The sequence below is a fragment of the Vicia villosa genome, linkage group LG1 (genome assembly GCF_029867415.1).
Source record: "Vicia villosa cultivar HV-30 ecotype Madison, WI linkage group LG1, Vvil1.0, whole genome shotgun sequence".
NCBI lineage: Eukaryota > Viridiplantae > Streptophyta > Magnoliopsida > Fabales > Fabaceae > Vicia > Vicia villosa.
This window is the reverse complement of record NC_081180.1, coordinates 86,109,346-86,122,428: the sequence shown is the minus strand read 5'-3', so window position 1 is coordinate 86,122,428 and position 13,083 is coordinate 86,109,346. Positions and strand designations below refer to the sequence as shown.

Below are 13,083 nucleotides of genomic sequence, written 5' to 3'. Positions count from 1 at the left end.
AAATCAAATGTGTCAAGAGATATAACAATAACGCGTGTTGTATAATAGGCCAATATGTCAAGACATCTGACTCAACATCTGTCTGAAACACATAACAGCAGAACCTAGTTGGTCAAGATATCACAACATCTTGCTCAACATAAGTTAAGAACCATGTTTAGAAAAATTTATGTCAATCTTAAAACAATGGATCTAACGATATCCCCCTTTAGCAACTTTTGACTAAAACAACTAAAGCATAATAAATCTTAGAGATGGGAATAAGAACACAATCTCACAACACAAGCTACTTGAGAACATATAAACTTTGTACAAACTGCAAATAGAAAAATATATCAGAGATAATATGTAGTTACATACAAGATCGTTACTCCACCCGTCAAGCATAATGTATACTCCCCCTCAAGGGAAAATCCAAATCACCAGAAAAACCAAATATAAACTTTCCAAGTTTACACCTCTGAGACACATGCAGAAAAAGATTAAAATAATCCTCACAAGAAACTTCATGCAAAATGTCAGAACATCTGGTATGACATTATGCACACAAACACATCAGTAGTAGCAGCAACATAAACCAATTCCCCTAAGCACATCACAGATCAAGCATGACAAACAATCACACTCCCTCTAAATCGTTGCATATAAAAAGCAACAACAATAGTCTACTCTTCCCTTATCATTAACACAGTCCTATCATCAAACTCATCAACATGTCAAGACATGTGACAAAACATCAAGACCAAAAAAATACACTAACACTTAACTCCCCCCTTTTAGCAAAAAATTGAAAAATATAGAGTAAATGTAAAACACTAATGGAAGCACACATATTGCATACAAGAAAAAATAACACAGATGGAAGCGCACAACACTAGCACTAAAAACACACAACTTCAGATGGAAACACATACTCTTGGATATCTTCAGGTGGTCTTCCACCTCTTGCCCATATCAAATACCCTTCTGCACTTCTTGTTGCTGTCACCAACTCTTCTATCTTGCAGAGATATTTTATTCCATCCCTTATCAATAGCAATTTGTATATGCTTATTCGGAGAATAGAGGTAATATGCATTAACAATTGCATTCCTCCATATTTAGAATTACTATAACTCCTCAACAGTGCAAGTTCCAATCCCACTGCTTATGTTTTGACTTTCTTTAAACATAATAGTAATAACCTTGTTGTCAAATGCTCTAGAGTAATAACCTTGCCATCAACTGCACAATATAATGTCATGACACCCTATTTAACATTATACTTCTTCAACATCTACTTCATCCATGTTAGTTGAGAACAACTATTCCTTGTTTCATCATGTTCATCTTCAGCTATCAACCAAGAAGCATATCTTTTCTTTTTATTAAAATAGAAAATCAAACTGTTTCTCAAGGTGAAACAACCATCAACACTATTATCCCACTTTGAATTGCAAAACTCCTTTATCATGAAGTTTATGTTGTGAGAATATTGCACACCATAAATACATGTACCAATGATACATTTTAGAATTATCTTTTCTCGAATAATAAGACTTATCTAAAATTCAAATTCAAATATAAAACATGAATTTGATATATCCTCATTGGATTCAGCGGTGTCCACTTCTTCAATGTGTCCTATAATGAGTTCCTTGGATTGTTCTATCTAAATATTATCATAAAGACCTTTAATATTTGTCAACTTACTAATTACTTCTTTTCTCGACTCCTCAGTTTACGTAGAAGATGTTCCAACATTGTCTTCAACATCCTTCTCCCTTTCAACGATTGAATCATTAATCATCACACTTTTGGATTCCAAAACAACTTTAGTTCTGGAGTTAAAAACTCTATAAGCTCTTATGTTTGGAGAGTAACCCAAAAATATCCCTTCATCACTTATGGGATCCTTCTTACCCTTTTGATCTTTGTCACTTAAGATATAACATTTACTTCCAAATGTATGAAAATATTTGAATGCAGGCTTTCTTCCTTTCCATAACTCATTGGGAGTAGTTGAAGAACTTCCACTCAAAGTGATATTATTATGAATGTAGCATGCATTATTCATAGCTTCATCTCAAAACTTCAATGGCAATTGCTTAGTATGAAGCATGACTCTAGCGTATTCCTGAATAGCTCTAGTATTTTGCTTAACAACACTACCTTGCTGAGAAGTGATGAAACAAGAGAATTCATGATTAATACCTTCAAAATAAAAAAATTTAGAGAATTTTGCATTCTCAAACTCCTTGTCATGGCCACTTCTAACCTTGACAATTATCACACTATTATTCTCCTCTTGAATGCTTTGACATTGATCTTTGAAAACTTCAAAAGTATCTGATTTTTCTCTTAGAAAGTTCATCCAGGTATACCCAAAAAAATCATCTATAACTACATAGACTTACATACCTCTTTACACCCAAGCTTTCTATCTGCATTAGTCCCATTAGGTCCATGTGAAGAAGTCCTAACACTTTGGAAGTAGTCTGATGTTACAACATTGGGTGTGACATCATGGTTTACTTCTTCATTTCGTACTCATCACAAACTTTCCCTTCTTCAATCTTGAGCTCTGGAATACCTCTAATGGCTCCTTCATATATGATTTCCTTCATTCTTTTGAGATGAAAGTGTCCAAGTTTCTGGTGCCATAACTTTACTTCATTCTTATTGGTTATTGAACATGTGGAAGAGTAAGCAGTTATTTGCGATTCCCATAGATAGCAGTTATCTTTAGACCTTATACCTTTCATCAGAATAGCATATTTCTCATCTTTGACTAAACACTTTGATTTGGAGAAATTGACTAACAACCCTTGATCACATAACTGACTAATGCTAATAAGATTAGCAGATAGTCCTTTCACAAGCATAAAATCTTATATATTTAGAGAACCAACACACATCAATTTTTCTACTCCTTTAATTTCCCCTTTAAACCCATCACCAAATTTGACATCACTTGTGGGGTGATACCTAATATCCACCAACAATTTTTGAACCCCTGTCATATGTCTAGAGCATCCACTATCAAAGTATCAATCTTCTCTAGTTAAAGCTCTCAAAGAAGTATGAGCTATAAGATTAACATCTTTATCTTTAACACTTCTCTTTTTGCTTACTTGACTAGCCTTAGAATGAGCTGAAGATTTTTTATCTCCACAAAATTTATAACAAAAAGGCTCAATATGAACATACTCACCACAATAATGACATCTCCAAGTTCAAAAATTGGAATTTTTTGGAGTTTCATTAATCTTTCCAGGATGTTGGAACATGTGGTTGGACATGTTGATCATTCTTTTCTTTTCAGTAGAAAAGAACTTTTCTACATATATTTTATTTTGTTGATTATCAAATGGATGATTAACCTTTGTAACTCCATCTTCTTTCATTATATCAACTTAATTTTTCATCTTTTTCAAAGAATTTGTCAAGTTGTACGTCAAGCTTGGAATTTAAGAGAGTTACCTCACTTTCAAGATGAGAAATAGTAAATAGAAGCTTCTTCTTTTTATTCTCCAATTTAGCTATAATCTTTCTCTGTTCTTCCTCTGTCTTTAGACTTTCTTCACACTTGTCACAAGTGTCCTTGTAGGACACATCCAGATCTTTATAGAGATCATTCTCATCAAAAGCTTCTACTTCATCTGCCCATCTGCCAGAGAGCCATTACTAGTTTAGCAATCTCAGTGTTAGACTCATCTTTTGACTCATCATCATCAGACCAAAATATAGTAAAATGAGACATTCTGGTCTAATATGACTAAATCCTTCACATTCATAACATTGAATGCCTTTGCCTTGATTTGAGTTCTCATTAGTTCTTGTTTTCTTAAGATAATCAAGGTTATTACTGATGTCAGATGAGATGTTCTTGACATTTGGTCCTCCTCTTCTATCCATTATTTTTAGAATTCTATTGAATTTCTTCCCAAGTAACACAATGGTATTTGACAGCCCTTCCTCAATATCTAGGTCAGCTTGACCTTTTTCATCTTCAACATTGGATACAAAAGCTATGCTCTAATTATTTTTCTCAGACGTGTCACTAGTAGCCTATTCAAAAGTTTGAAGTGAGCCAACAAGGTCATCAACCCTCATGATGCTGATGTTATGAGCTTCATTAATGGTTGTCACCTTCATGTCAAATTTCCTAGGTAAATACGTAAGAGTATTTCTAACAAGATGAGCTTCTTCAATGACGGTTACCTTCATGTCAAATTTCCTAGGTAAAGGTCTAAGAATATTTCTAACAAGATTTTCTTTTGACATCTTTTATTCCAAGACACTAGATGCATTTTCTATTTCAAGAACTTTCATATGATATTCATGGATGGTCTCATCATCATTCATCTGATTTTTAAATTTAGCAGTGAGAAGCTGAAGTCTTCACATCTTCACTTTAGATTTACCTTCATAAGTTGTCTTGAGTATTTCCCAAGCATCCTTGACTATAGTACATGTATTAATTAACCTGAAAGCATTCTTGTCCACTCCATTGAATAGAGCATTAAATACCTTGGAATTTCCAATAGATAATTTATCATCATCTTATGGCCAATCTTTTCTTGGCTTCAAATATACATTCCCATCTTTGTCCTTCACAACAGGATGATCCCATCCTTTCAAAACAGCCTTCCAAACTTTGTTGTCCATGGATTTCAGAAAAGTCACCATTATAACCTTCCACCAATCATAATTTGAACCATCTAACAAATGTGGTCTGTTGTTGTATCCTCCTTTCCTTATCCATAGTACCATAAAATATTCTCCCTGGAATTCACCCAATAAACAGAACATCGTGCCTCCTCTGATACCAATTGAAATTCTGGCAATTTAAAACAAATATCAAGACTGACGTCTCAACACAAAACACAATGTCGGGATATATGTTATAACATCATCTGTTGAAAAAACACTTTTACCAAAATAAAATTTATGCAGAATTAAATTGCAGATGGTAAAAGAACATAACCCATTATTAACACAGTTCAGTGCAACGTCACCTACTTTAGGGGCTACCAAGCCAAGAAGGAAATTCATTATGATAGTATCAGTTCAAAACCTAAACAATCTCAGTTTACAACTGATCTCATAATCACTATCTTGTGCAACTTCTACCTAGAACCCTCTAGATATGAGATATCCCTTTCACTTTCCACAATCACCTCAGTGATAAAACTAGTCACAAACCCGTGACAGTAATCAGAAGAACCAAAATAGAATATTACACTTCCAATAAAAAATATTTAGTTTTGCTTAAAAGCTTTTAACTAAGAACGCTACTCAACTCTTTGCTTAAAAGCTCATGAGTGAGAACAATGAACAATATTCAACTCTTTGCTTAAAAACTCATGAGCGAAAACAATCAATCTACCTCAATGTATCAAAAGATACATGAGTTACATACACAAAAATACAAAGAACTTAAAGTACTCTCAAAACCCTAAACCCTTATGCACCCACAATTTCTTGTTGTAAATGCTTGCTATTTTAGGTTTAACAAGTCCTTATTTATAGAGTATTGCAGTATGGGCTTGGACTCTTCAATCAAATTTAATCTTCTACTTTTTAAATCAACTGCAAGAACTTCACACAAAAACCGGAACGAATCTTCAAAGTTTCCTAAAAACTCTTAAAAGATCCTTTTTAAAAATAAAAAAGTATGCACTGTTCCTAATTAAATCTCTCTGACCTGCGAAAAATAATTAGATATATCCAAAATGATCTCACAAAATCAAATCAAATACGTCAAGAGATATCACAGTAGCGCCGGCTGTACGATAGGCCAAGATGTCAAGACACTTGGCTTAACGTCTGTCTGAAACACATGACAGCAAAACCTGTCATGACATTTGGTCAAGATGTCACAACATCTTGCTCAACATCATTTAAGAACTATGTTTTAGCAAAATTTATGTCAATCATAAAATCATGGATATAACAATTTTCTGTTTTAATATTATGTGTGTGTGTAAATATATATATATATATATATATATATATATATATATATATATATATATATATATATATTCGGTTTTAATAAAATAAATAATAAATGTTATACTATTTAAAAAATATATATTATATAATATTCAGTTTTAATAAAATATTTATACAAATTTCATTTTATATATTACTTAATAAAATTTCGCATTAATAAATATACATAGAAATTATATTCTCCCAAGAAAAATATATATCAAATATTTTAATACAACAACCAACAACCCAATATATATTAAAATCAGAAGAACAAAAAATTAAAATAACAAAAATGTCTTTTAGAAAAGCTTTTACTCGTAATCCTCTTCTTCAATTTTCAAACTTCTTCGATCCTCTTGATAACCTCTTAACAAAAAAAATTTCTTTACCCACCTCCCAATCTTCTTGGTCACCTCTGGTGAAAAATCCAAAATACCCTCACTTCGGAAATGCATTTTCGAAACGTTTTTTTTTTCTCCAAAATTTGTCTTATTTCGGAAATGCACTTCTGAAAACACGAAAAAAAAAGGTGTTTTCGGATCGCATTTCCGAAAACATCCACTTTTTTGAGTTTTCAGAGATGCATTTCCGAAAACACCTTTTTTTTTTAGGAGAGGGGTGTCTTCGAAGAAGCATATCCGAAATATTCCAAGACCAAATTGATCTTGGAATGTTTCGGATATACACTTCCGAAAGAATTCAATAATTATTAAAAAATTAAAATCAAGGTGAATCAATACAATTAATAGGTATAAAATCAAGGTGATTCGATAAAATGAAGGTGAATCAATAAAATCAAGGTGAATTAAAATTTCCTAAACAATTTTAAAGTTAAAAATTATTTTACTAACTTACATAAATCAAAAACATTTTAATTCCATAAGTAAATTTTGAATTATATAGAATTAAATATAAAATTTATTCATTAAATAAAATTAAGACAAAATCTTTTTTTAATTTTTTTAAACTAAATAAAAAATTATAACTCATTTTTAATTATGAATCAGAATAGAAATATATAAATATATAATAATAATTATTAATTTTGTAAGTGAAATATATAAATATATAATATATAAATATACAATAATTAATATATAAATATATAAATATATAATTATTATTATAGATTAAAACACTCATTTTTTAAATTTTATAATTATTATATAAATATATAAATATATTTATAATTAATATATAATAATTATTATATAAATATATAAATATATAAATATATAATAATTTTTATAAATATATAATAATTATTATAATTATTATATAAATATATAAATTAAAACACTCATTTTTTTAATTTTTTTTTGTAAATATATAATAATTATTATAAATATATAAATAAAAAATTATAACTCATTTTGTAAGTGAAATTATTTTAGTTTTATTAATTAAAATTATTTTAAATTTTAAAATATGAATCGGAATAGAAATATATAATAATTATTATTCATAACTCATAAATTATATCAAAATATATAATTATTATTATTCATTACTCATAAATTATATCAAATTTATGATATATGAATTAATTAATATCCTAAAATTAATTTTTGGGATTTTTAGATTTTTGTTTTGTTTTTTCAGAGATGCATCTCCTAATTAATCAAAATCCCAATTTTTGAGATTTTTTCGGAAATGCACTTCCGAAGTCTGGAAAAATTTAGAAAAAAAAAATATTTCAAAAATACATTTTCGAAGCAAGGGTAAAGTGGGGTTTTCGCTGGGGGTGACCCCATAGGGAGGTGGGTAAAGAAATTTTCAAAAAATTAAACAAAAATATAAGATAGAAAATACAATAAAAGTAAGACGAAATTGAAAAAAATAAAATTGAACAAAAATCATAGAGGAAGTAATGAAAATCTTACCTTTGAAACAAAGTGAAGAATTGAGATGGAAGGTAGATATTGGAAAGATAGGGGAGAGGGGAGGGGAGTGTGCGGAAGAAGAGCAAAGATGAGGGAAGGAGTGTAAGGGTTCTAGAATGAGTGTGCGAATGGAGATATTTTGAGATATTTTGAGACGTGTTTTTCATGTCACAACCGTTTTTCATAAAGAAATTCTTACTTACCCTATGTGTTAATGTTACTTTTGATGTTTTTAATAATTTATATATGTAGCCACGTCAAACTCACGTTGTAACATCCCTTTCTTGCCAAATGATGATCAAGGTCAGGAGGCTTCTTTTCTTGCAGTCAAATTTGATTTGAATTCATCTAACAAAATAACATTCATTGACGTTTCAAAATTTCCAACTTCGTTGATTAGTCCATTAGAGTGTTCAGACTCGTAGATCAATAAGAAAACAATCAAAAGGAAAAAGCACGAACAAACATATAACAAACATAACAAACTTCAATAACTTCAACTCTTTCTGCTCCTACCTGAAATGCTTCTGCTACCCTTTCTGTTCGTGTTCCTTACCGTAATAACTTCAATAACATCATCACTATCTCCAACTTACAATGATATTTACTGTCCAAACAACGCAACCTTCGAATCCAACAACAACACAATACTCAAATCAAATCTCAATGTCCTCCTCTCCTCTCTCGTCACCAACGCCACGAAAGGCGGCGCTGATTTCTACTCAACCTTCATGGGTTTGGGAACAACCAACGTTGTCAACGGTGTTTTCCTCTGCCGCGGTGACGTTAACTCCACCATGTGTCAGAATTGTGTAACCACCGCAGCTACAGATATTACACGCCTCTGTCCTAACAAAACGGAGTCCATTATATGGTATGACGAATGCATGCTGCGTTACACTAATCGTTACTTTAGCCCCACCAGTATCGTGCCAAGAGCAAATTTGAACGATGACAAGAACATCGCTACCTTCAATTTGGATACCTTTAATGGATTGTTGTTGAGTTTCTTGGATACGTTGGCTGCAGAAGCTGCAAATTCTCTGACAGCGAAGCAATTCGCGACTGGAGAAGAGATCTTCGACTTCAGAAAGAGCAACTCTTCGGTTTATGGGTTGGCGCAGTGTGTCACGGGATTGACGAATGTTCAGTGTGAGGAATGTTTGGTAAATGCGTCGAGAACTCTTCTTACATGTTGTGAAGGAAAACAAGGTGCTAGAGCTCTTCTTGCATGGTGTAATATCAGATATGATTCCTACAAGTTTTACAATACAACTGGTGTTTCATCTTCACTTCCTCCTCCTTCTTCCGGTAAGAGGTTTAGTTTGTTCAATCTCAAGTCCAATTTGTTAAAGATAGCATTCAACTAATAAATAAATTTTTCTCTATGCAGAAAATAACAAGTCGGCGTCAAAAACGGTCTTGATTGTTGTTATCGTTACCGGGTCAACAATCCTGTTATGTTTAGGCTGCTATTTCCTCATCAAAAGATCAGCTTGGAAGAAATATAAAACTCTTATGAGAGAAAATTGTAAGTATTTTAAAAAGGCTAATTAAGTCAACTCTCATTTCTTAAAAGCTTTGCTTACGTTTAAGATTCATGTATATTTATTCTTCCAGTTGGTGATGAAAGTGCGGCGTTACAGTCACTGCAGTATAGTTTAGCCACAGTTGAAGCAGCCACAAAGAAATTTTCATCAGAGAATAAAATTGGCAGGGGAGGATTTGGAGAGGTTTACAAGGTAACACACACATCATAAGTAAAATTGAGTATTGTGTGTTTTTACTTTAATTTTCTCTAAGTTAATCGATTGGTTACGATTTCAGGGAATTCTTATAAATGGAAAACAAATAGCTGTGAAAAAGCTATCTCAGAGTTCAGGACAAGGTGGAGTAGAGTTCATAAATGAGGTTTTACTAATAGCCAAACTTCAACATAGAAACTTGGTAACCTTAACAGGTTTTTGCTTGGAAGACCAAGAGAAAATGCTCATTTACGAATACGTGCCCAACAAAAGTCTCGATTACTTTTTATTTGGTAATTAATCTGTATTGATTTTTGTAGAGTAATTTCAATATTTTTCTTACATTAATGGATGTTTGATGATGTGTTGATAGATCGCAACAAGACTAGATTACTACACTGGTTTGAACGTTATAAAATCATCGAAGGAATTGCACATGGCATACATTATCTACACAACCATTCAAGGTTGAAGATTATTCATCGAGATCTCAAACCTAGTAATGTATTGTTAGATGATAATATGAATCCTAAGATATCTGATTTCGGCATGGCAAGATTGGTCGCCCTAGATCAAGACCGGGGAAGTACAAATAGAATCGTTGGAACATAGTAAGTATATGAACTTGATGTACATTTGACAAAAAGAACTACAGGGTTTAATTTTTATTAATTTAAATGATGCTTTGTTATTATAGTGGCTATATGTCTCAAGAATATGCAATGCATGGACAATTTTCAGAAAAATCAGACGTATTCAGTTTTGGAGTCATGATTTTGGAGATCATTAGTTCAAAAAGAAATGCTCGTTCTCTTTTATCAGATAGGGATGATGACCTCTTGAGTCATGTGAGTATTGATTTTCAATAATTCATTCTTTTTGTTGATCAAAAGAAGCATAAATAGAATGGTAATTCTAATATCTAACAAATTATTACAGGCTTGGAAACAATGGATGAATCATACACCATTAGAACTAGTAGACCAAGATATAAAAGAATCATGCAACCATAGTGAATTGGTTAAGTGTATTCAAATTGGTTTATTATGTGTTCAAGAGAAACCTGATGATAGACCTACAATGGCAACCGTTGTTTCGTATCTCACTAGCCTTTCAGCAGAGTTGCCATTTCCAAGAGAGCTGACAGAGTCCATGCACAGTAGAATACTGCCAAAGATCGTAGGAGGGGAGTTTAGTTCGGCTTCTATATCAACTTTCAATGGAAAAAGTTCATCAGTAAGTTCTGCATTTTCTGCCAGTGCTTAGAAGTTAAACTTCGCGTAATATGTTACTTCCAAATCTTGTGTTGTATATTGTATATATCATGTTTTCTACATGTCTGAGTTGAATCACAATAACTTTTAAATGTCAATGCTTCAAGTTACCTTGAAGCCTATGCGGTTAATAGAAAGTTTGTGTTAAGTGCACTCTTTTTTATCAAAGTTCAGAGAATGCTGACAGATGTACTTACAGATTTTCCACAAGCGTGATCCTCACATCGGTAGCAGAATTTTAATCCAGTTATCCCTTTGTAATTACCGAAAAATATATATATTTAGCATTATAGCAGTAGAGAGAAGATGAGATGATGGACTCACAGTTTACATCTTGGACAATCTTCTTAGCAATTGTCACATTCAGAAAACATCTGTTTGAAATCTCCCATTATACATGTATAAAATAAGACTAGATATCTAAATTGGTCCTGAATTTGATTATGTTTTGTCATTAAATTATAAGTTTTAGGGAATTTGGATTGGTGATATGGCATCGTATGGAATGGAACTGTAAATTATTAGATTCGATTATTTGGATTTGTAAATAATTGATAGAGTGGAATGAAATGGAATCCATAGAATCAATTCCATCTAGATCTATTCAATCCTTTGTTTTTATTTTGTTTCATCTAAATTGAGATGTATGTAATGGAATGAAACATCGTTAATAAAATACTCAAACAATGGAGTGTGATTGCTCCCCTCCATTACACTCTATTATGTTTCAGGGTATGTTTGAATTGGTATGTTTGAATTGGTATGAAATAGATTGATAAATAATTGAATTTAATTGTTTGAATTTGCAAATAATAGATGAAGCGGAATAGAATTTTATGGAATCCATTTCATCCTATTCCTTCAAATTCGTCCATTTTCATTTCATCCGATTTGGAGCTTATGAAATAGAATTAACTAATTTATTCTATTTTGTTCCATCAAATTATAAAAACTACACAAACAATTAATGGAATCTCCTTTCCATTTTGCTTAGCTCCACTCCATTCCATCATATTTCTTTCTTTCCACTCTATTTAATTATAGCCTTATTCAAAATGGTTTCTCCAGTAATATTTAAAGGGACTAGAGTGACTGATAATAGAGTTCACAAAACAGGTTTATATTAATGCAAGCAAATTTAAATTCAGATTCAAAAACTTATTTTTATATAAATCATAACAGACCCTATATCCACTTTGAAATCATCGAGCCTACATTTTCCAAAGCAAACAAAAACGACAATGGGTATTGAAATTTGGAAGAAATTCTGTACATTTTGGACAACAAGATCAAGAGAGCGATCAGAACACCGTTGAATAGTGAATACAAATCTGGGCAAGGAAGATGTGAGTTGATTGGACACAGATCGAAGCATGGAGTCAATCTTAAACTTGAATTTGTGGGTTGATATGAGAGTAAACTTCCGTGACAAGTCAAAGCAGGGTTCGAGGTTGAATACAGAGTACAGAGAAGGTTCGTTGAAGCTGCTGAACCATGATTTGCAAACCAACATTGCCCCAAGCCATTGATCCTTTGCGCTGAGTCGTGATAGAATGTTAATGAAACAGTCCCGAGTCCGCTCAGCCCACTCGGCATTGCTTTGTTCCACCTCCTTTTAATTAAAGCATTCAAGTTTGGTAACATGCAAATGCTTCCTAGAAGTTAAATTAGGTAATGAGGTTTTGAGGATATATTTGGTTCAATTGAGGAAATAGGAGGTATAAAAGAGTAATTTTATTTAAATATATATTTTTTTCACATAAGAAAGGGGATGAATTTTAAAATTAATTTTATTTTTAAAATTCTACAACATTCCTATTAACTAAAATAGTTTAGTTAAGTCAATTCAGATGTATCAATTTGTAGTTGTGCATGGAAATCAGATAAATCAATTATTTGTAGTTGTGCATAGACATTAAGTACAAATTGTTATATCCTATTTTTATCCTTTATCCATTTCACACTTCTGATGCATGATTTTATTTAAAAAAAAATGTTATTTTGACACCAGGTTTTTACACTACACCGTATACACTGTTCATATATACGTGAACAATGTTTTTATATTATTTTAATTATTTGATATAATTTTTTCTGAAATTATTTTGGTTAATGAAATATTACAACTTGTTAATACAATTTATAGTTTAGTTAATTTATATTCTGACATAAAAAATAGTCTTACGCGATAAATCAATT

At 31.6% G+C, this 13,083-nt stretch overlaps 1 protein-coding gene across 1 annotated transcript; it reads left to right on the top strand.

The window, feature by feature from the left end:
- The first annotated feature begins 8,249 nt into the window (after nt 1-8,249).
- Nucleotides 8,250-10,982, top strand: LOC131643425 (cysteine-rich receptor-like protein kinase 10). Its single transcript, XM_058913636.1, has 7 exons — nt 8,250-9,176; nt 9,259-9,396; nt 9,486-9,607; nt 9,693-9,903; nt 9,984-10,221; nt 10,308-10,458; nt 10,550-10,982. Exons 1-7 carry the CDS (start codon nt 8,387-8,389, stop codon nt 10,874-10,876), a joined length of 1,977 nt encoding a protein of 658 aa, XP_058769619.1. The 5' UTR covers nt 8,250-8,386; the 3' UTR covers nt 10,877-10,982.
- Nucleotides 10,983-13,083: the final 2,101 nt, after the last annotated feature.